The 21,602-nt window shown below is 40.8% G+C and overlaps 1 protein-coding gene across 2 annotated transcripts in view; it reads right to left on the reverse strand.

Moving 5' to 3' along the window:
- The window catches only part of SLC9A7 (solute carrier family 9 member A7), a 143,587-nt gene that overhangs the window by 21,988 nt on the left and 99,997 nt on the right, over nt 1-21,602 (reverse strand). For both annotated transcript variants that reach the window (XM_077296896.1, XM_077296897.1), the window contains exons 10-11: nt 17,375-17,488; nt 14,868-14,979 (exon numbers count right to left, since the gene is read on the reverse strand). In XM_077296896.1, the coding sequence (XP_077153011.1) occupies nt 14,868-14,979; nt 17,375-17,488 (226 nt within the window). The remainder of the gene's footprint in view (nt 1-14,867; nt 14,980-17,374; nt 17,489-21,602) is intronic.

Below are 21,602 nucleotides of genomic sequence, written 5' to 3' on the forward strand. Positions count from 1 at the left end.
TTATAACAGAGGAAAAATTTAGATTTACAAATGTGGGACAGGAAATTTTATTTAGAAACTGCTTCTTAATATTCCTGCAGCACCATCGAGACAAAGGAGAACCATTGGCTGTAAATAAATATCAGAATAAAAATGCTGAAGGAAATGTTTAATCAGAAAACAACTTCATGATAGGCTATGTGCACACGTTGCGGATTTTGCTGTTTTCCATGCGTTGTACAGTACCATGTAAACCTATGGAAAACAAAATCCGCAGTGCACATGCTGCGGAAAAAAAAACGCGCAGAAACGCAGCTGTATTTTTTCAGCAGCATGTCAATTCTTTGTGCGGATTCCGCAGCGGTTTACACCTGCTCCTCAATAGGAATCTGCAGGTGTAAAACCGCAGGTGGAATCCGCACAAAAACCGCGGTTAAATCCGTGGGTAATCCGCAGTGCGATTTACCTGCGGATTTTGCAAAAACAGTGCGGAAAAATCCGCACACCAGTCCACAACGTGTGCACGTACCCTTACACATTTTTTTAATGAAATTTTGACTTTTGTCCACTCCATATCAAGATCTAGAATAAAAAAAAATATGATTTGTAATCTTCCAATTTTCTCACCGGCTACCAATACTACTTTAGACTCAGACTTCCTATCCCTTCAAGAACCGTTTTCAGCAGGCTCAGTATCATCACAGGCAGGAGTACAACAATGGGTTAGGCCTCTATGTGCAGCCAATAACAGGAACCAACCTTCACAGCAGGAGTTAATACAAAAGATAGGGTCTGATTCAGTCTATTGCTGCTAAAGTACAGGTGGATTTCCTGAAAGAACAGGGACCATCAGTCTAGAGTAAGACTAGTTGCCTGAGTGAGAATTGCAATATTAATAAAAAATATATAAAATGGTGATATGGGGGAAAAAAAAAAAACACCAAATGTAAAAAAAATAAATAAATAATTTAAAGAATATATGTCTTTTTTTTATGCTACTCCCTTTAACACAAGTCAATAGGAAGAAATGTTGTTAACAGACTCCTAACAGGTCTTCGTCTGTGGAAATAAACATTACACATATTGAAATCAAACATCCCTGACCGTGATTACATTAGAAGGTATGGTTTGTCAAAATACCACATACACAAGATGTGTGAACGTTGGCATTTTCCAACAAGCATTGCCATTGCAGCAATGGAAATGTGCTGAACCTAGGGTTACTGATGGCTGGAACACATGTAACGGGAATCTGTCAGCAGGTTTTTGGTATGTAGTTTGAGATCTTAATTATGTAGGGGCAGAGATCCTGATTGCAGCCATGTATCGCTCACTGCTTCGTGTAGTCTTGATAAAACCCTTGTTTTCTTTACTGTAGATGTAGCAGTGCTCTGAATGCTGAGCCCTGTATAACCCCACCCACATCCATGATTTCCAGCTTCTTATATAAACTGTGCATGGTCAGCAAGTTGCATATCAGTGGTGGGGGTGGGGATACACAGATTAGTCTGACTGGCCTACAAGTGAGACTTAGGGTACCGTCTCACATTGGCACTTTGATCGCTACGACAATACGATCCGTGACTTCCAGCGATATCCATACGATATCGCTGTGTCTGACACGCAGCGGCGATCAGGGACCCCGCTGAGAATCGTACGTCGTAGCAGATCGTTTGAAACTTTATTTCGTCGCTGGATCTCCTGCTGTCATCGCTGGATCGGTGTGTGTGACACCGATCCAGCGATGCGTTCGCTTGTAACCAGGGTAAACATCGGGTTACTAAGCGCAGGGCCGCGCTTAGTAACCCGATGTTTACCCTGGTTACCATCGTAAATGTAAAAAAAAACAAACAGTACATACTTACATTCCGGTGTCCGTCAGGTCCCTGGCCGTCTGCTTCCCTGCACTGACTGAGAGCCGGCCGTAAAGTGAAAGCAGAGCACAGCGGTGACGTCACCGCTCTGCTTTGGCCGGCGCTTACACAGGATGCAGGAGGAGTGCAGGGAAGCAGACGCCGGGCACCGGAATGTGAGTATGTGTTTTTTAAATTTTACGTTTACGCTGGTAACCAGGGTAAACATCGGGTTACTAAGCGCGGCCCTGCGCTTAGTAACCCGATGTTTACCCTGGTTACCCGGGGACCTCGGCATCGTTGGTCGCTGGAGAGCTGTCTGTGTGACAGCTCCCCAGCGACCACACAACGACTTACCAACGATCACGGCCAGGTCATATCGCTGGTTGTGATCGTTGGTAAATCGTTTTGTGTAACGGTACCCTTAGTAAGGAAGTAATGATCTCCTGCTGATAAAACACAGATTGTATTGAAACTAAGTAGATAGAAGAAAAAGGATTCGTTCCAGCTCCCAAGAATAAAATTCCAATTCTTTATTAATCCATGTTAAAATTACAGGCTGTATTACTCTCCATTGTGCGGTAGGGAACGAGCTACGCGTTTCGATCTCAACAGATCTTTATCAAAGCTACAAATGAATAAACATTTGACTTCATATAGCCACAGTCAGCCAATAATTAGCTGACTCCAAGTCACATGGTAGAGACAGGTTCTGCCAATATAGAAAAGTGTGCACACATAAAAACAAAATCAGTACATAAATACTTTTATACAATAATACTAATGTGAACATGTTTAAAATAGATAAATTTAGTTCTCATGATACAAAAAATCCTAGTAATGGTACATCAACTCATTGCGTTTATTGAGCCCTGCAGGGGAGCGAGTGTTCAGGTGATAAATCCAGAACGCCTCCCGCATGAGAAGACAGCGTCTGTAATCACCTCCTCGTAAAGGTTTGTTAACTCTTTCAATGCCATATGCACTGAAACCTTCTGTTCTACCTGCATGTTGTATGTTAAAGTGTCTAGACACTGCCGACATGGACCGCTCTAAATCTCCTGACCTCCCTATATCCCGTAAATGCTCTGTGATTCTCACTCTTAGTTTGCGAGAAGTACAACCTATATAAGACAGACCGCATATGCTGCAATCAATCTTATAGACTACCCAGGCTGTATTACAATTGATGTATTGTTTTATGTTAAAAGATTGAGAGGCCGAGGAATTGCTATATGTCTTGGTGACTAATGCGTGGGCACATGTTATACATCTATTGCCACCACATTTGTAAAAACCTGTATAATTTAACCAAGTTTTATTTGTATTAATGTGGGTACGGAACATGCTTGGTGAAACCCTATTGCCAATGGTCAAAGCTTTCCTGGATATTACATTGATTCCTGTACTTAAAATCGTAGCCAAACTGACATCCTCATAAAGAATTGGTAAAAATTTATTAACTATATTTTTAACCCTGCTAAACTGTGAGCTAAACTGAAAACAAATATACGGTTTGCTGTTTCTATTAGCAAGCATGGATGCCGAAGAAGTCACGTTTTTAGGTGTGATTAAATTCTCACGTTTTTTTAAAGCTACTATTTTCTGAGCTCTGTCGAGCATCCACGGTGGATAATTGCGACGTCTCAATTTACCCGAAGCTACATCAATTTCATTGTTCAAAATACTCGCATTGCTGCAATTGCGTTTAATTCTAGTGAATTCCCCAACGGGGACAGATTGAATGGTGTGTTCCGGATGATTACTTCCTGCATGTAGTATAGTGTTGCCACTAAGAGATTTATGATAGGTTCTTGTTTGAATAATTTGACCAGCTTCACCCGTTAAATTTAAATCCAAAAAATCAATTTGATTTGGTTCACATCTATGTGTAAACCGTAAATTGTATTCATTTGAATTAAGATAATTAATGAACTCAGGTATGACAGATACATCGGCAGCCCAAATAATGAGTAAATCGTCGATGTATCTGCCATACCAATTAATTTGAGAAAGAAAAGGATTGGAAACTGAAAAAATATAATTATGCTCCCAAAAAGCCATGACCAGGTTAGCCAAAGAAGGTGAAAATTTCGCACCCATGGCTACACCTGACCGCTGTAAATAATAACGAGAATCAAACATGAAAAAATTATGCGTCATGAGAAAAAATGTAACATGTAAAACATATTGTATTAAATCTGTAGAATAATCACTATAATTTTCCAAGTGAAACTGAAGAGCCCGCATGGCTAGAGTGTGGGGAATACTCGTATATAACGAGACTACATCACAACTCAGCCATGCGAACTCCAAAGACCACTGCTTTTCCGCAAACACCCCCAAGATTTCTTTTGAGTCTTTAATATAGCCTGGAATTCTACCCACAAGGGGCTGTAATAGTGAATCAACCCATTCTCCGAGATGTTCATTTGCTGAACCTATCCCGGAGACAATTGGTCTTAACGGAGGAATAGATTCCTTTTTGTGTACCTTTGGCAATCCGTGAAAAATAGGACATACTGGATCCTGAACTGTCAAATAATCTGATTGTTTTTTTGTCAAAATACCCAGATTATGTCCTTCCTCTATTAATTTATCAGCTTTGACTTTAAATTCATTAGAGGGATTTGTCTTAAGTTCTATATATGTACCTACATCCGATAACAATTCCATAATTTTAGAGTAATAATCCGCAGTGTTGAGAACCACAACAATTCCTCCTTTATCGGACATTTTTATTATTATGTCCTTGTTATTTTGTAATTGTTGTAAAGCTGTCCATTGTTTTTTGGAGAAATTGTTGTTTGACCCAACACTGCCAGACTTTATTTCACTATCCAATTTTTTTAGTTCACGTTCTACTACCTCCTGGAATCTATCCATACAATCAGATCTAGATTGAATGGGATAAAAAAACGGATTCTTAATGGTGAATCTCTGAGATTGGTCAGTTATTAATGTGTCCCTTGAATTTTCATTGTTCAGAGACTGTAACGTAACAAGTGAAACTTGATCCTGGAAGTCCATACCCAGAAATTCATTGGTGACTGAAGGGCTCTCATGATCTTGTTGTCTATTGTCCACCATTTCAGAGTTGTTTAGAAAGTGTTTTTTAACCGTTAAGTTACGGACAAATTTATTTATATCCAAAAGAGTGGTAAATAAGTCAAAGTTTTGGCTGGGAACGAAATTCAATCCCAAGGACAACACCGCAAGCTGATCAGGAGATAAGGGCTGAGATGATAGATTCAAAACATTGTCATTAACCCCTATTTGAAGAGACGCTTCTTGTTGCGGGTGATGATTCCTTGATTTTCCCCGGTGTTTCCTGCCACCGCGTCTTTGGCGTTTTTTGAATGGCGAAACACCTTTTTTCTTCCCATATAGACTATATCATTGGAAGAGACATCCGATACACTGGGGTTGTTGTCCGAAGAATCCGGATCGGATGAAGTAAAGTTCACGTGCGTTTTTACTGCTGCTGTGCGCTTACGATATGTCTGATTGCGCTTCAAAATGGATTTGGGAGTTCTATTCACGTTCTCCCATTGCCCCCAATCATATACTTTATTAGTGGCATAGTCATTTAAATCCCTAGCGAACTTTCTTTTCTTTCTCTCCATAATATCTTCCTCCAATGATGAAATGTTTTCATGCATTTTATTAATGAGAGATTCAAAATGTGGCGAGGACTTAAACTGTATCAGGGATGAATTCACATCTTCCATTTGTTTTTGTATTTCTTTGAGTTTAACATCTTCATATTTGACAATTAGCTTCATTAAATTCAAAGAGCAATTGCTCAAAACAATATTCCACTCCTCCATAAAGTCAGATGAATAGACGGTAGTAGGTAGTTTCTTAATGCGCAATCCACGCGGAACCATGTCCTTTGCCAAATAATTATTTAACGTTGTTTGATCCCACCAAACTTTTGTTTCTTGTGACAATAGTTTTTCCAGATTATTCACACCATCTTGCAAGTCTGGTATAATACTAGAGTCAATTGTATCATGAGAAAACACATGTGCTGCCTTTTGTGATCTGTCTCGGCATAAAACTGTAGCCATTGTAAAATATCACAGAGAAGTCTTGATTATCTTCCCTACCATATGTGCTTAATTGTCAATATATATAAATATAGAAAAAATGTTCAAATGGGAGTAATCCTTTAGAGCAACGGCACTCAAAAATTGTAAACACAAGAAAAAAACAAAAAGCCAGCTCACCAGGCAGCCGCAGCAGGTGCACGGAACTTCCACGTTGATGTGCGTGGTATCATGCAGATAGAAGAAAAAGGATTCGTTCCAGCTCCCAAGAATAAAATTCCAATTCTTTATTAATCCATGTTAAAATTACAGGCTGTATTACTCTCCATTGTGCGGTAGGGAACGAGCTACGCGTTTCGATCTCAACAGATCTTTATCAAAGCTACAAATGAATAAACATTTGACTTCATATAGCCACAGTCAGCCAATAATTAGCTGACTCCAAGTCACATGGTAGAGACAGGTTCTGCCAATATAGAAAAGTGTGCACACATAAAAACAAAATCAGTACATAAATACTTTTATACAATAATACTAATGTGAACATGTTTAAAATAGATAAATTTAGTTCTCATGATACAAAAAATCCTAGTAATGGTACATCAACTCATTGCGTTTATTGAGCCCTGCAGGGGAGCGAGTGTTCAGGTGATAAATCCAGAACGCCTCCCGCATGAGAAGACAGCGTCTGTAATCACCTCCTCGTAAAGGTTTGTTAACTCTTTCAATGCCATATGCACTGAAACCTTCTGTTCTACCTGCATGTTGTATGTTAAAGTGTCTAGACACTGCCGACATGGACCGCTCTAAATCTCCTGACCTCCCTATATCCCGTAAATGCTCTGTGATTCTCACTCTTAGTTTGCGAGAAGTACAACCTATATAAGACAGACCGCATATGCTGCAATCAATCTTATAGACTACCCAGGCTGTATTACAATTGATGTATTGTTTTATGTTAAAAGATTGAGAGGCCGAGGAATTGCTATATGTCTTGGTGACTAATGCGTGGGCACATGTTATACATCTATTGCCACCACATTTGTAAAAACCTGTATAATTTAACCAAGTTTTATTTGTATTAATGTGGGTACGGAACATGCTTGGTGAAACCCTATTGCCAATGGTCAAAGCTTTCCTGGATATTACATTGATTCCTGTACTTAAAATCGTAGCCAAACTGACATCCTCATAAAGAATTGGTAAAAATTTATTAACTATATTTTTAACCCTGCTAAACTGTGAGCTAAACTGAAAACAAATATACGGTTTGCTGTTTCTATTAGCAAGCATGGATGCCGAAGAAGTCACGTTTTTAGGTGTGATTAAATTCTCACGTTTTTTTAAAGCTACTATTTTCTGAGCTCTGTCGAGCATCCACGGTGGATAATTGCGACGTCTCAATTTACCCGAAGCTACATCAATTTCATTGTTCAAAATACTCGCATTGCTGCAATTGCGTTTAATTCTAGTGAATTCCCCAACGGGGACAGATTGAATGGTGTGTTCCGGATGATTACTTCCTGCATGTAGTATAGTGTTGCCACTAAGAGATTTATGATAGGTTCTTGTTTGAATAATTTGACCAGCTTCACCCGTTAAATTTAAATCCAAAAAATCAATTTGATTTGGTTCACATCTATGTGTAAACCGTAAATTGTATTCATTTGAATTAAGATAATTAATGAACTCAGGTATGACAGATACATCGGCAGCCCAAATCATCCGGAACACACCATTCAATCTGTCCCCGTTGGGGAATTCACTAGAATTAAACGCAATTGCAGCAATGCGAGTATTTTGAACAATGAAATTGATGTAGCTTCGGGTAAATTGAGACGTCGCAATTATCCACCGTGGATGCTCGACAGAGCTCAGAAAATAGTAGCTTTAAAAAAACGTGAGAATTTAATCACACCTAAAAACGTGACTTCTTCGGCATCCATGCTTGCTAATAGAAACAGCAAACCGTATATTTGTTTTCAGTTTAGCTCACAGTTTAGCAGGGTTAAAAATATAGTTAATAAATTTTTACCAATTCTTTATGAGGATGTCAGTTTGGCTACGATTTTAAGTACAGGAATCAATGTAATATCCAGGAAAGCTTTGACCATTGGCAATAGGGTTTCACCAAGCATGTTCCGTACCCACATTAATACAAATAAAACTTGGTTAAATTATACAGGTTTTTACAAATGTGGTGGCAATAGATGTATAACATGTGCCCACGCATTAGTCACCAAGACATATAGCAATTCCTCGGCCTCTCAATCTTTTAACATAAAACAATACATCAATTGTAATACAGCCTGGGTAGTCTATAAGATTGATTGCAGCATATGCGGTCTGTCTTATATAGGTTGTACTTCTCGCAAACTAAGAGTGAGAATCACAGAGCATTTACGGGATATAGGGAGGTCAGGAGATTTAGAGCGGTCCATGTCGGCAGTGTCTAGACACTTTAACATACAACATGCAGGTAGAACAGAAGGTTTCAGTGCATATGGCATTGAAAGAGTTAACAAACCTTTACGAGGAGGTGATTACAGACGCTGTCTTCTCATGCGGGAGGCGTTCTGGATTTATCACCTGAACACTCGCTCCCCTGCAGGGCTCAATAAACGCAATGAGTTGATGTACCATTACTAGGATTTTTTGTATCATGAGAACTAAATTTATCTATTTTAAACATGTTCACATTAGTATTATTGTATAAAAGTATTTATGTACTGATTTTGTTTTTATGTGTGCACACTTTTCTATATTGGCAGAACCTGTCTCTACCATGTGACTTGGAGTCAGCTAATTATTGGCTGACTGTGGCTATATGAAGTCAAATGTTTATTCATTTGTAGCTTTGATAAAGATCTGTTGAGATCGAAACGCGTAGCTCGTTCCCTACCGCACAATGGAGAGTAATACAGCCTGTAATTTTAACATGGATTAATAAAGAATTGGAATTTTATTCTTGGGAGCTGGAACGAATCCTTTTTCTTCTATCTGCATGATACCACGCACATCAACGTGGAAGTTCCGTGCACCTGCTGCGGCTGCCTGGTGAGCTGGCTTTTTGTTTTTTTCTTGTGTTTACAATTTTTGAGTGCCGTTGCTCTAAAGGATTACTCCCATTTGAACATTTTTTCTATATTTATATATATTGACAATTAAGCACATATGGTAGGGAAGATAATCAAGACTTCTCTGTGATATTTTACAATGGCTACAGTTTTATGCCGAGACAGATCACAAAAGGCAGCACATGTGTTTTCTCATGATACAATTGACTCTAGTATTATACCAGACTTGCAAGATGGTGTGAATAATCTGGAAAAACTATTGTCACAAGAAACAAAAGTTTGGTGGGATCAAACAACGTTAAATAAATCATATTCCTCGCCAACCGTTACACCGATGCCTCTACCTTGTGCCAGTCATTACACTGGCTACCCATCCAATCCAGAATCCAGTACAAAACTACTACCCTCATCCACAAAGCACTCCATGGCTCAGCACCACCCTACATCTCCTCTCTGGTCTCAGTCTACCAACCTACCCGTGCCCTCCGCTCTGCTAATGACCTCAGGTTAGCATCCTCAATAATCAGAACCTCCCACTCCCGTCTCCAAGACTTTACACGTGCGGCGCCGATTCTTTGGAATGCACTACCTAGGTTAATACAATTAATCCCCAATCCCCACAGTTTTAAGCGTGCCCTAAAAACTCATTTGTTCAGATTGGCCTACCGCCTCAACGCATTAACCTAATTATCCCTGTGTGGCCTATTAATAAAAAAACAACAACATAATCACGTTCCTCCATCATGTTCTCATACACTTTATGCAGTTAATAGCCTCTGTGTCTGTACTGTTACATACTTAGGCAGTTAACTGGTTCATGCAGCTTTACATGAACACCCGAGCCTTACACTATGGCTGGTCCAAATAACTAAAGCAATTGTTACCATCCACCTCTCGTGTCTCCCCTTTTCCTCATAGATTGTAAGCTTGCGAGCAGGGCCCTCATTCCTACTGGTATCTGTTTTGAACTGTGATTTCTGTTATGCTGTAATGTCTATTGTCTGTATAAGTCCCCTCTATAAGTTGTAAAGCGCTGCGGAATATGTTGGCGCTATACAAATAAAATTATTATTATTATTATTATTATAATTATTTGGCAAAGGACATGGTTCCGCGTGGATTGCGCATTAAGAAACTACCTACTACCGTCTATTCATCTGACTTTATGGAGGAGTGGAATATTGTTTTGAGCAATTGCTCTTTGAATTTAATGAAGCTAATTGTCAAATATGAAGATGTTAAACTCAAAGAAATACAAAAACAAATGGAAGATGTGAATTCATCCCTGATACAGTTTAAGTCCTCGCCACATTTTGAATCTCTCATTAATAAAATGCATGAAAACATTTCATCATTGGAGGAAGATATTATGGAGAGAAAGAAAAGAAAGTTCGCTAGGGATTTAAATGACTATGCCACTAATAAAGTATATGATTGGGGGCAATGGGAGAACGTGAATAGAACTCCCAAATCCATTTTGAAGCGCAATCAGACATATCGTAAGCGCACAGCAGCAGTAAAAACGCACGTGAACTTTACTTCATCCGATCCGGATTCTTCGGACAACAACCCCAGTGTATCGGATGTCTCTTCCAATGATATAGTCTATATGGGAAGAAAAAAGGTGTTTCGCCATTCAAAAAACGCCAAAGACGCGGTGGCAGGAAACACCGGGGAAAATCAAGGAATCATCACCCGCAACAAGAAGCGTCTCTTCAAATAGGGGTTAATGACAATGTTTTGAATCTATCATCTCAGCCCTTATCTCCTGATCAGCTTGCGGTGTTGTCCTTGGGATTGAATTTCGTTCCCAGCCAAAACTTTGACTTATTTACCACTCTTTTGGATATAAATAAATTTGTCCGTAACTTAACGGTTAAAAAACACTTTCTAAACAACTCTGAAATGGTGGACAATAGACAACAAGATCATGAGAGCCCTTCAGTCACCAATGAATTTCTGGGTATGGACTTCCAGGATCAAGTTTCACTTGTTACGTTACAGTCTCTGAACAATGAAAATTCAAGGGACACATTAATAACTGACCAATCTCAGAGATTCACCATTAAGAATCCGTTTTTTTATCCCATTCAATCTAGATCTGATTGTATGGATAGATTCCAGGAGGTAGTAGAACGTGAACTAAAAAAATTGGATAGTGAAATAAAGTCTGGCAGTGTTGGGTCAAACAACAATTTCTCCAAAAAACAATGGACAGCTTTACAACAATTACAAAATAACAAGGACATAATAATAAAAATGTCCGATAAAGGAGGAATTGTTGTGGTTCTCAACACTGCGGATTATTACTCTAAAATTATGGAATTGTTATCGGATGTAGGTACATATATAGAACTTAAGACAAATCCCTCTAATGAATTTAAAGTCAAAGCTGATAAATTAATAGAGGAAGGACATAATCTGGGTATTTTGACAAAAAAACAATCAGATTATTTGACAGTTCAGGATCCAGTATGTCCTATTTTTCACGGATTGCCAAAGGTACACAAAAAGGAATCTATTCCTCCGTTAAGACCAATTGTCTCCGGGATAGGTTCAGCAAATGAACATCTCGGAGAATGGGTTGATTCACTATTACAGCCCCTTGTGGGTAGAATTCCAGGCTATATTAAAGACTCAAAAGAAATCTTGGGGGTGTTTGCGGAAAAGCAGTGGTCTTTGGAGTTCGCATGGCTGAGTTGTGATGTAGTCTCGTTATATACGAGTATTCCCCACACTCTAGCCATGCGGGCTCTTCAGTTTCACTTGGAAAATTATAGTGATTATTCTACAGATTTAATACAATATGTTTTACATGTTACATTTTTTCTCATGACGCATAATTTTTTCATGTTTGATTCTCGTTATTATTTACAGCGGTCAGGTGTAGCCATGGGTGCGAAATTTTCACCTTCTTTGGCTAACCTGGTCATGGCTTTTTGGGAGCATAATTATATTTTTTCAGTTTCCAATCCTTTTCTTTCTCAAATTAATTGGTATGGCAGATACATCGACGATTTACTCATTATTTGGGCTGCCGATGTATCTGTCATACCTGAGTTCATTAATTATCTTAATTCAAATGAATACAATTTACGGTTTACACATAGATGTGAACCAAATCAAATTGATTTTTTGGATTTAAATTTAACGGGTGAAGCTGGTCAAATTATTCAAACAAGAACCTATCATAAATCTCTTAGTGGCAACACTATACTACATGCAGGAAGTAATCATCCGGAACACACCATTCAATCTGTCCCCGTTGGGGAATTCACTAGAATTAAACGCAATTGCAGCAATGCGAGTATTTTGAACAATGAAATTGATGTAGCTTCGGGTAAATTGAGACGTCGCAATTATCCACCGTGGATGCTCGACAGAGCTCAGAAAATAGTAGCTTTAAAAAAACGTGAGAATTTAATCACACCTAAAAACGTGACTTCTTCGGCATCCATGCTTGCTAATAGAAACAGCAAACCGTATATTTGTTTTCAGTTTAGCTCACAGTTTAGCAGGGTTAAAAATATAGTTAATAAATTTTTACCAATTCTTTATGAGGATGTCAGTTTGGCTACGATTTTAAGTACAGGAATCAATGTAATATCCAGGAAAGCTTTGACCATTGGCAATAGGGTTTCACCAAGCATGTTCCGTACCCACATTAATACAAATAAAACTTGGTTAAATTATACAGGTTTTTACAAATGTGGTGGCAATAGATGTATAACATGTGCCCACGCATTAGTCACCAAGACATATAGCAATTCCTCGGCCTCTCAATCTTTTAACATAAAACAATACATCAATTGTAATACAGCCTGGGTAGTCTATAAGATTGATTGCAGCATATGCGGTCTGTCTTATATAGGTTGTACTTCTCGCAAACTAAGAGTGAGAATCACAGAGCATTTACGGGATATAGGGAGGTCAGGAGATTTAGAGCGGTCCATGTCGGCAGTGTCTAGACACTTTAACATACAACATGCAGGTAGAACAGAAGGTTTCAGTGCATATGGCATTGAAAGAGTTAACAAACCTTTACGAGGAGGTGATTACAGACGCTGTCTTCTCATGCGGGAGGCGTTCTGGATTTATCACCTGAACACTCGCTCCCCTGCAGGGCTCAATAAACGCAATGAGTTGATGTACCATTACTAGGATTTTTTGTATCATGAGAACTAAATTTATCTATTTTAAACATGTTCACATTAGTATTATTGTATAAAAGTATTTATGTACTGATTTTGTTTTTATGTGTGCACACTTTTCTATATTGGCAGAACCTGTCTCTACCATGTGACTTGGAGTCAGCTAATTATTGGCTGACTGTGGCTATATGAAGTCAAATGTTTATTCATTTGTAGCTTTGATAAAGATCTGTTGAGATCGAAACGCGTAGCTCGTTCCCTACCGCACAATGGAGAGTAATACAGCCTGTAATTTTAACATGGATTAATAAAGAATTGGAATTTTATTCTTGGGAGCTGGAACGAATCCTTTTTCTTCTATCTGCATGATACCACGCACATCAACGTGGAAGTTCCGTGCACCTGCTGCGGCTGCCTGGTGAGCTGGCTTTTTGTTTTTTTCTTGTATTGAAACTAAGTACCCAGCCTAATAAGAGACACAGCCCTGGAATCAGGCTCTCTGCTCCTATATTATGCTGCTCTCAGATTGATCTGTAAAAGTTTGGAGGAGAGGGAATAAGGTTCTAGGACCTCTTTGGTCCAGTATAAACTTACATTCTCTATTGGGCTTCAATATGCACGAACAAGGCCTTTTCTATTTCCAACATGGGAATATACCAAATAAATGTCAGAGACTGATGTTAAAGAACTTGAATTTCCTAAACCTTAAACACGTTTTGGTTGCTTTTAAAGCCCACAAGATATTATTATTCAGTTACAACAGCAAAATCAATCTCACTTCAAAAGGGTACACAGCATTGTGTAATGCTGTAAATAAGCCCCCGATGTAACCTGAAAGATGAGAAAAACGAGTTCTATTATACTCACCCAGGGGCGGTCTGATGGGCGTCGCGGTTGGTCCGTGTCCGGTGACTCCTATCTTCATGCGATGACGTCCTCTTCCTTGCTTCCTGCCGCGGCTCCTGTGCAGGCGTACTTTGTCTGCCCTCAACAGGGCAAATCAGTACGCCTGCGCAGGAGCTGTGACAGAAGCAAGGAAGAGGACGTCATCGCATGAAGATAGGAGTCACCGGACACGGACCAACCGCGACGCCCATCAGACCGCCCCTGGGTGAGTATAATAGAACTCGTTTTTCTTATCTTTCAGGTTACATCCAGGGCTTATCTACAGCATTACAGAATGCTGTAAATAAGCCCTAATGGCGGTGGCCACAGCTTATAGCGGCAAAATGAGGTGAAAGATTCCCTTTAATTTTGATCAGAGCAATCATTCAGTATCTCTCCAGGACTTCAATTTTGTACAGAGGTTTTGCATGGCAGCTCCATTGTATGCTGTTTGCATGGAATTTGTCTCCCCAAGAAGCAATACTAAGGCTACGTTCACATTTGCGTTGTGCGCCGCAGCGTCGGTGCCGCAGCGCACAACACAAACAAAAACACGGTCAAAGCGCACGCTATAACGCTGTGTTTTGCGCCGCATGCGTCCTTTTTGGCCGAAAGTTGGACGCAAAAAAAATGCAACTTGATGCGTTTCTTGCGTCCAAGCGGCGCAAAACGCAGCACAACGCATGTCCATGCGCCCCCATGTTAAATATAGGGGCGCATGACGCATGCGGCGCCGCTGCGGCGCTGACCGCAAATGTGAACGTAGCCTTAGATCTACACATATGGCAGAACTGAAGCCATATGACTCCACCAGGAGTCTTACAGTTTAGTTTTGGTACTGGCTCCCTAATGCTGCAAATATCAACCTACCTGAGAACATTAACATGTGCTGAAAATTCCAGCTAATCTTGTGTCTTCTGCCCAGGTTCAGAAAAAACGACAGGGGGTATACATGTGCTGCTCTACCTACAAAGACAGCTATCTGAGAGAGGCCGATGTTAAGTACTCAAGACCTGAAATGAGACTTGTGCAAATTAAAAAATGTGTTTTCTATTAGTGTAAAAAGCACATTATCGCACAAAGTACATGCTGCCACAGGCAGAGATAGCTGCTGACATGCTACTTCAAGAGGAGTTCTCACCAGATTTCCCAATACAAATTAAAAAAAAAAACCACAAAACTTAGACCTGATGCTGCAGATTCATTTACTCTGTAATTCTGTCCGAATACTTACAATTTTATATATGTATTTTATTCACAATATTTTAGTCCAGCTATAGAACAGAGATCGCTAGAGTCCAGGTGTATTCAATCTGTAACCACCCAGCCTGTCCAACACCTGCCTCTTATACAACCATTCAGACAAGGATTTTCAAAGTAAACTAGTCTCATCAGGTCCAAGATATGTGTAGCATGTCCATAGTTTTTACTGTGAAAACTGGTGACAGATCTGCTTTAAACAGAACCTTTCACTAGAGTGGTTTTTTTTTAAATTAAGAAGAGTACTTCCAAAAATTGGTGCTGCTCCACTGATTTCCAAACAGCTTTTCTTCTGTGCTCCTTCGTTCCAAGCTTAAAGGGAACCTGTCTCCCCCAAAATGGAAGGTGAGCTAAGCCCACCGGCATCAGGAGCTTATCTATGGCATTCTGTAATGCTATAGATAAGCCTCCGATGTATCCTGAAAGATGAGAAAAAGAGGTTATATTATACTCACCCAGGGGCGTTCCCCGCTGTGGTCCGGTCCGATGGGTGTCGCGGTCCGGTCCGGGGCCTCCCATCTTCATAGGATGACGTCCTCTTCTTGTCTTCATGCTATGGCTCCGGCGCACTTTCTCTGTCCTGTTGAGGGCAGAGCAAAGTACTGCAGTGTGCAGGCGCTGGGCCTCTCTGACCTTTCCCGGCACCTACGCACTGCAGGAGCTGCGGCGTGAAGACAAGAAGAGGATGTGATCGTAAGAAGATGGGAGGCCCCAGACCGTGACACCCATCGGACCGGACCGCCCCTGGGTGAGTATAATCTAACCTCTTTTTCTCATCTTTCAGGTTACATCGGGGGCTTATCTACAGCATTCCAGAATGTTGTAGATAAGCCCCTGATGCCGGTGGGCTTAGCTCAACTTCCATATTGAGGGTGACAGGTTCCCTTTAAGCACCCCGTTAATGGTGCAAATTTTCCTTTCACCCAACTGAGCGTATACCACAGAACTTCTCTGTAGGCGTTTGCTTTTTCACCCCTGATGCTGGTCAATCAAAAATGACCACACCCACAGAGAAGTTCTGTGGTACACACCCAGTTGGTTGATGGGATAATGTGCATCTTTATTTCCAGGGGGAAAAATTTTGGAACAAAGGGGCACAGAAGAAAAAGAAATCCAAATGAAGGAGGTAGTCAATTTAAATGTAAAAAACCCTGTGAAAAGTCCTCTAAGGGTACGTGCCCACGATCAGTAAGTAGCAGTGCTTTGGACGTACCGTATTTTCGCTGTGTCCAAAACGCTGCTTTCTAATGATGCAGGTAAATCCACATGTGTTCAATGAACCATGAGCATCCAATGCATTCTATAGTTGAAATTGACAAACCAGGGCTCATAAATCCGCGCCGCAGGCAAGTTTACGCAGTGGTAAAGGGATTTCTATGAATCCCATCCACTGTGATTCTAATGTTGAATGCATTGTTTCGGTGAACTGCTATTCCCAATTGTGGGCACATAGCCTTGCAGATGTTTAAATTATCATCTACCTCGCAGGTTATCAAAAGATCACTTTTAAATGTGAAGGGATAATATAATTTAAGTAACTTTATTTTTTTGGTAACTTTTAGTTATGCTGCTTCCTAATCCACTCTGTGAAGTTGCGCAAAAAGTTAGGTTTAATGGTAATAATATGACTTATGAGTTGAAATTATGTCACATTTGCATGTAGCTGAAAAGTGGGGCCCTGGAGTTGGCTACTGGTGGGAACTTGCCACTCCAGTCCGACATTGGTACTATGCATCTACTCTAGAAACTAAAAGGACCCTTATACACATTTGATTACGGTTGGGCTGACCACCAAGCCATCTTGTGTGTATGGGGACCTCTTTTTCTCCCTGACAGAGGTTATCGGTGGACATAAGGATCAGGCAGTTTGACTTCAACCATCTGAAGCTTCTATTCTCAGGAAATAAAGAAGCCACCAGAGATTTCTCCCTACTGAAAACACAAGGGCTCAGCCAAGGGTAGCGAGTCAGTAGAGACAGCTATGTGTATGACCAGCTAAAGAATATTAATGTGTTTATTGGGAAGGTCTTCATGTGCTTAACAGACATACTAAACCTAAAGTGATGAAATCCCTAATCAAATCAGAATTCATACACGTTTTCTAGTAAAAAGGATACGAATGCACCAACAATAAAGACTGGGCTAAATACATGTTTCTGAAAGGTGAATAGTGCTAATCCCATGTAGGAAAATATGAAGTTTTCAGCAAGGAAGTGCAGGACCTCGAAAAGCTGTATGAAAATATAAAGAAAGACAACATGGTAAAATGAAAACATGTCAAACAATGGCCATGTACTGACCGTTACAAATAATACAAAATAGATTTATCTTAACCCTTCTATTTAGCATTCTTTGCAGTATTTTTCCATACCTGCCTTACGTACGTATACATTACTGTGCAGAGGTTTTATGCAAGGGTGGAAAAAATACTGCAAAGTAAGAAAGCTAAAAAGAAGGGTTAACAGTTTACTTTTATCAATTAAAACACAAAGCAAATGCACAAGAGAAATTAAAATCAGATCAATATTTGGTGTGACCAACCTTGGACTTCAAAAGAATATCACTTCTTCTCACTACACTTGCACAAAGTCAGGGATTATGGAAGATTTTAGTAATCTGTATGAGTAATAACCAACTATATACCATACATGTGATAACCATTATTTACATTTTGTAGATTGAAACACAGTCATTACCTGAGACAGAAAGCAGTGAACGAGGCTGAAGGACAGCCACATTCTGCCACAAAGGTTGCTGAAGACCGTTTCACATTGCTGGTCAAGCACCACAGCAAGATGGAGCACCCCAACAAGACACAATGTAGTTCTGTTGTATCAGCAAGTTTTCTCATTGGCAATATTTCAAAGCAGACTGGGATTTCAAGATGTGTTTATCAGACGCTTTTCAAAAAGCAACAAGATATTGGCAACATTGAGGACCATAGATGCAGTATTCAGCTAAGGAAACTTAGTGCAGAAGATGAAAGACAAAGCAAATTTACTTCCCATCTATATCTGAAGATGTCCAGTAGTGCCATCAGCTCAGAACTAGCAGTATCCAGTGGGTCTCAGCTATGTCCATCTACTGTTAGAAGTCTGGCCAGAAAGTGGCCTTAAAGAGAATCTGTCTCCACACTGACCTATCTAAACTATTAATATGGGTATACAGGTTATAGACTGAAGAGGAGAGTGATACCTGTATGTCTCATATCAGATTCCATGTTGGGGATAAATCATCAGTTATCACTTTATGTAAATTACCTCTGCCAGGCTAATGGAGAGAAGGTTTCCTGGAAGATACCTCTGGAGGCAGAGTTCATTTTACATGAAGGGGAGTTACCAGTGTGAGACATGTAACTTAGGCTACTTTCACACTAGCGTCGTTTTGCCTACGTCGCAATGTGTCGTTTAGGAGAAAAAACGCATCCTGCAAAGTTGTCTGCAGGATGTGCTTTTTCCCCATAGACTTGCATTAGATACGCATTGCGACGTATAGCCACACGTCGCATCCGTCGTGCGACGGATGCGTCATGTTTTGGAGGACCGTCGGCACAAAAAAAGTTACATGTAACGTTTTTTTGTGTGTCGTGTCCGCCATTTACAAATGCGCATGCGCGGCCGAAACTTCGCCCCCTCCTCCCCGGACATTACAATGGGGCAGCAAATGCGTTGAAAAGCTGCCCCCGTTGTGCTTTTATTTCACAGCATGCGTCGGTACGTCGGGCCGACGCATGGCGACGGCCCCGTACCGACGCTAGTGTGAAAGTAGCCTAACACCAGGAGAAATTAAATTTGTCTTCTTGCAAACACATTTTTTGTTTCTCTCTTAGCTCTGCTGTTTTATAACAATATTGCAACCAGTCTGCCTGGGAGATGGAAGCTGAAGCGGAGAGGAACCTGCAGATGTGTCATTTGGGGCAGAGACAGACTGCAGTATTTCCCGTGCGAGAATCGCATGGTAAACCTCGTACTGGCTGTCGGCTCTCCTGACCTGAGCTTGACATCTGCATAGAGATGCATCATACTGTCTTTCTCAGGTCAGGAGAGGTGCCAGGCCAGTGCGTGCAGTGCGATGCGATTCTCGGACAAGAAACAGCAGTGTGACTCAGCAGCCCTTATAAATCACCCTCAGCTCTGCAGTGAGATCAGGAGAGCAGAGTGGCCATTACACATCACACTGGTAACGCCCCTTCATGTAAAATAAGCTCTGGAGGCAGAGTTATCCTCCAGGCAGCGTCCTCCCCAGAACCTAGAAGAGGTAATTTATATAAAGTGATAAAGGAGGATTTATCAACAAGGCATCTGATATGAGGTATCAATCTCCTCAGTAGTTTATAAGCTGTATAGCCATATTAGTAGATTGGATAGGATAAATGTGGCGACAGATTCCCTTTCATGGAAGAATTGCGGCCAATTTGACATGGAAACATGGCCAAGTGACTTATCTATGCAGAAAACCATAGTGTAGGGATTCTCTCTCTTTGGTAGGCATTAGGCCTTAAGTAGCATTCACACAGGCAATGCATATATGCAGTTTTTATTGCTTTCCACAGGTTGCACAGCACCAAAACAAAATCAAACAAAAATCCCTAGCCTTGTCCAGGGGTTAATGCAGAACAGACCCTGGCTACTCATACATGGCTGAGCAAGCTCTGCTTTATGAAACAAAAGAGCTATTGTCCACAGCAACCAGTAATACTGCACACTGGCTGTGCAGACTCTTCTCAGAGAGGGATTCAGGCCTGTGTCTCTTTAGCTCCAAGACACATCCAGTCTAGTGCACATGGCCTGTGCCTTCCCCAGCAAACACATTAAAGGGAACCAGTCACCCCCAAAATCCGAGAATGAGCTGCGGCCACCAGCATTATTGGCTTACCTACAGCTTTCTGTAATGCTGTAGATAAGCCCCCGATGTACCCTGAAAGATAAGAAAAAGAGGTTAGATTATACTCACCGGTCCGGGGCTTCCCATCTTCTTACGATCACATCCTCTTCTTGTCTTCCTGTCGCGGCTCCTGCACAGGTGTACTTTGTCTACCCTGTTGAGGGCAGAGCTAAGTACTGCAGTGCACAGGTGTCGGGCCTCTCTGATCTTTCCCAGCGCCTGCACACTGCAGTACTTTGCTCTGCCCTCAACAGGAAGAAAAGAAGAGGACAACATCGTATGAAGATGGGAGGTCCCGGACCGGACCGCGATGCCCATCGGACCCGAACCGGGACCGCCCCTGGGAGAGTATAATCTAACTCGTATTTCTCATCTTTCAGGTTACATCAGGGGCTTATCTACAGCATTACAGAATGGGTAAGATAAGCCCCTGATGCCGGTGGCCGCAGCTCATACTCGAATTTTGGGGGTGACAGATTCCCTTTAACTTTTGTTCCATCCAGCAAACAGACTCTCCCTCAGGAGACTGCCATGCAAAGGACCTACTTCCTGCTTCTTAAACACTGCAAGTGCTGGTGGAGGTTCCTTGCAAGTTTGGGGCAGCATTTCAGCAATGGAGCTGGGGATTTGGTCAGGATTATTAGTGTCCTTAAGGCTGAGAAATACATGGAGATTCATCATGCAATGCCACCAGGGAGGCATCTAATTGGCTGTAAATTTATTTTGTAGCAAGATAAAAACACCAAACATACAGCCAATGTCATTAAGAACTATCTTCAATTTAAAGAACAAGGAGTTCTGGAAGTGATGTTAAGGTCCTCAAAGAGCACTGATCATCAATGTTGTCAGGGATTACATGAAGAGACAGAAGGTTCTTCACAAGCCTACATCCACAGAAGATCTGTGGTTAGTTCTCAAAGATGTTTGGAATAACCTACCTGTCAAGTTCCTTCAAAAACTGTGTGCAAGTGTACCTAGAAGAAGTGGTGCTGCTTTGAAGGTAAATGCTGGTCATACCAAATGATCTCATTTAGATTTCTCCTGTGTGCATTCATTTAGGCTTTTTTTCATAAATTAATGAGCAAAAAACAAACACTTCTTTTTTTAAAACATTGTTGCTTTGCAGCATTTTTCCACACATGCCTAACACTTTTGTACCGTAAACTAAACCACAGAAAAACAAAACCCTAAAAGCATTTTTTATTCATAAATATTTAAAAAGACCAAATGATCAACACTAGACAAATACATAAATTACCATCACCAAACTGAAATTGGGTATCGGTACAAGGGTACTAATCTGGAAGGCGCCAGATTAAAGAGAATGGTACACAAACCTAATGTGGCCCTAATAAAGTCATACACACGCTGCTGTACCTTCCTGACAGTGGAGGTTGGCACCCTAAGGTCGACACGGCGCCCCCACTCCGCGACGGCTGTCCCTTCTATCCCTGAAGGCCC

Source organism: Ranitomeya variabilis, chromosome 3 (genome assembly GCF_051348905.1).
Source record: "Ranitomeya variabilis isolate aRanVar5 chromosome 3, aRanVar5.hap1, whole genome shotgun sequence".
NCBI lineage: Eukaryota > Metazoa > Chordata > Amphibia > Anura > Dendrobatidae > Ranitomeya > Ranitomeya variabilis.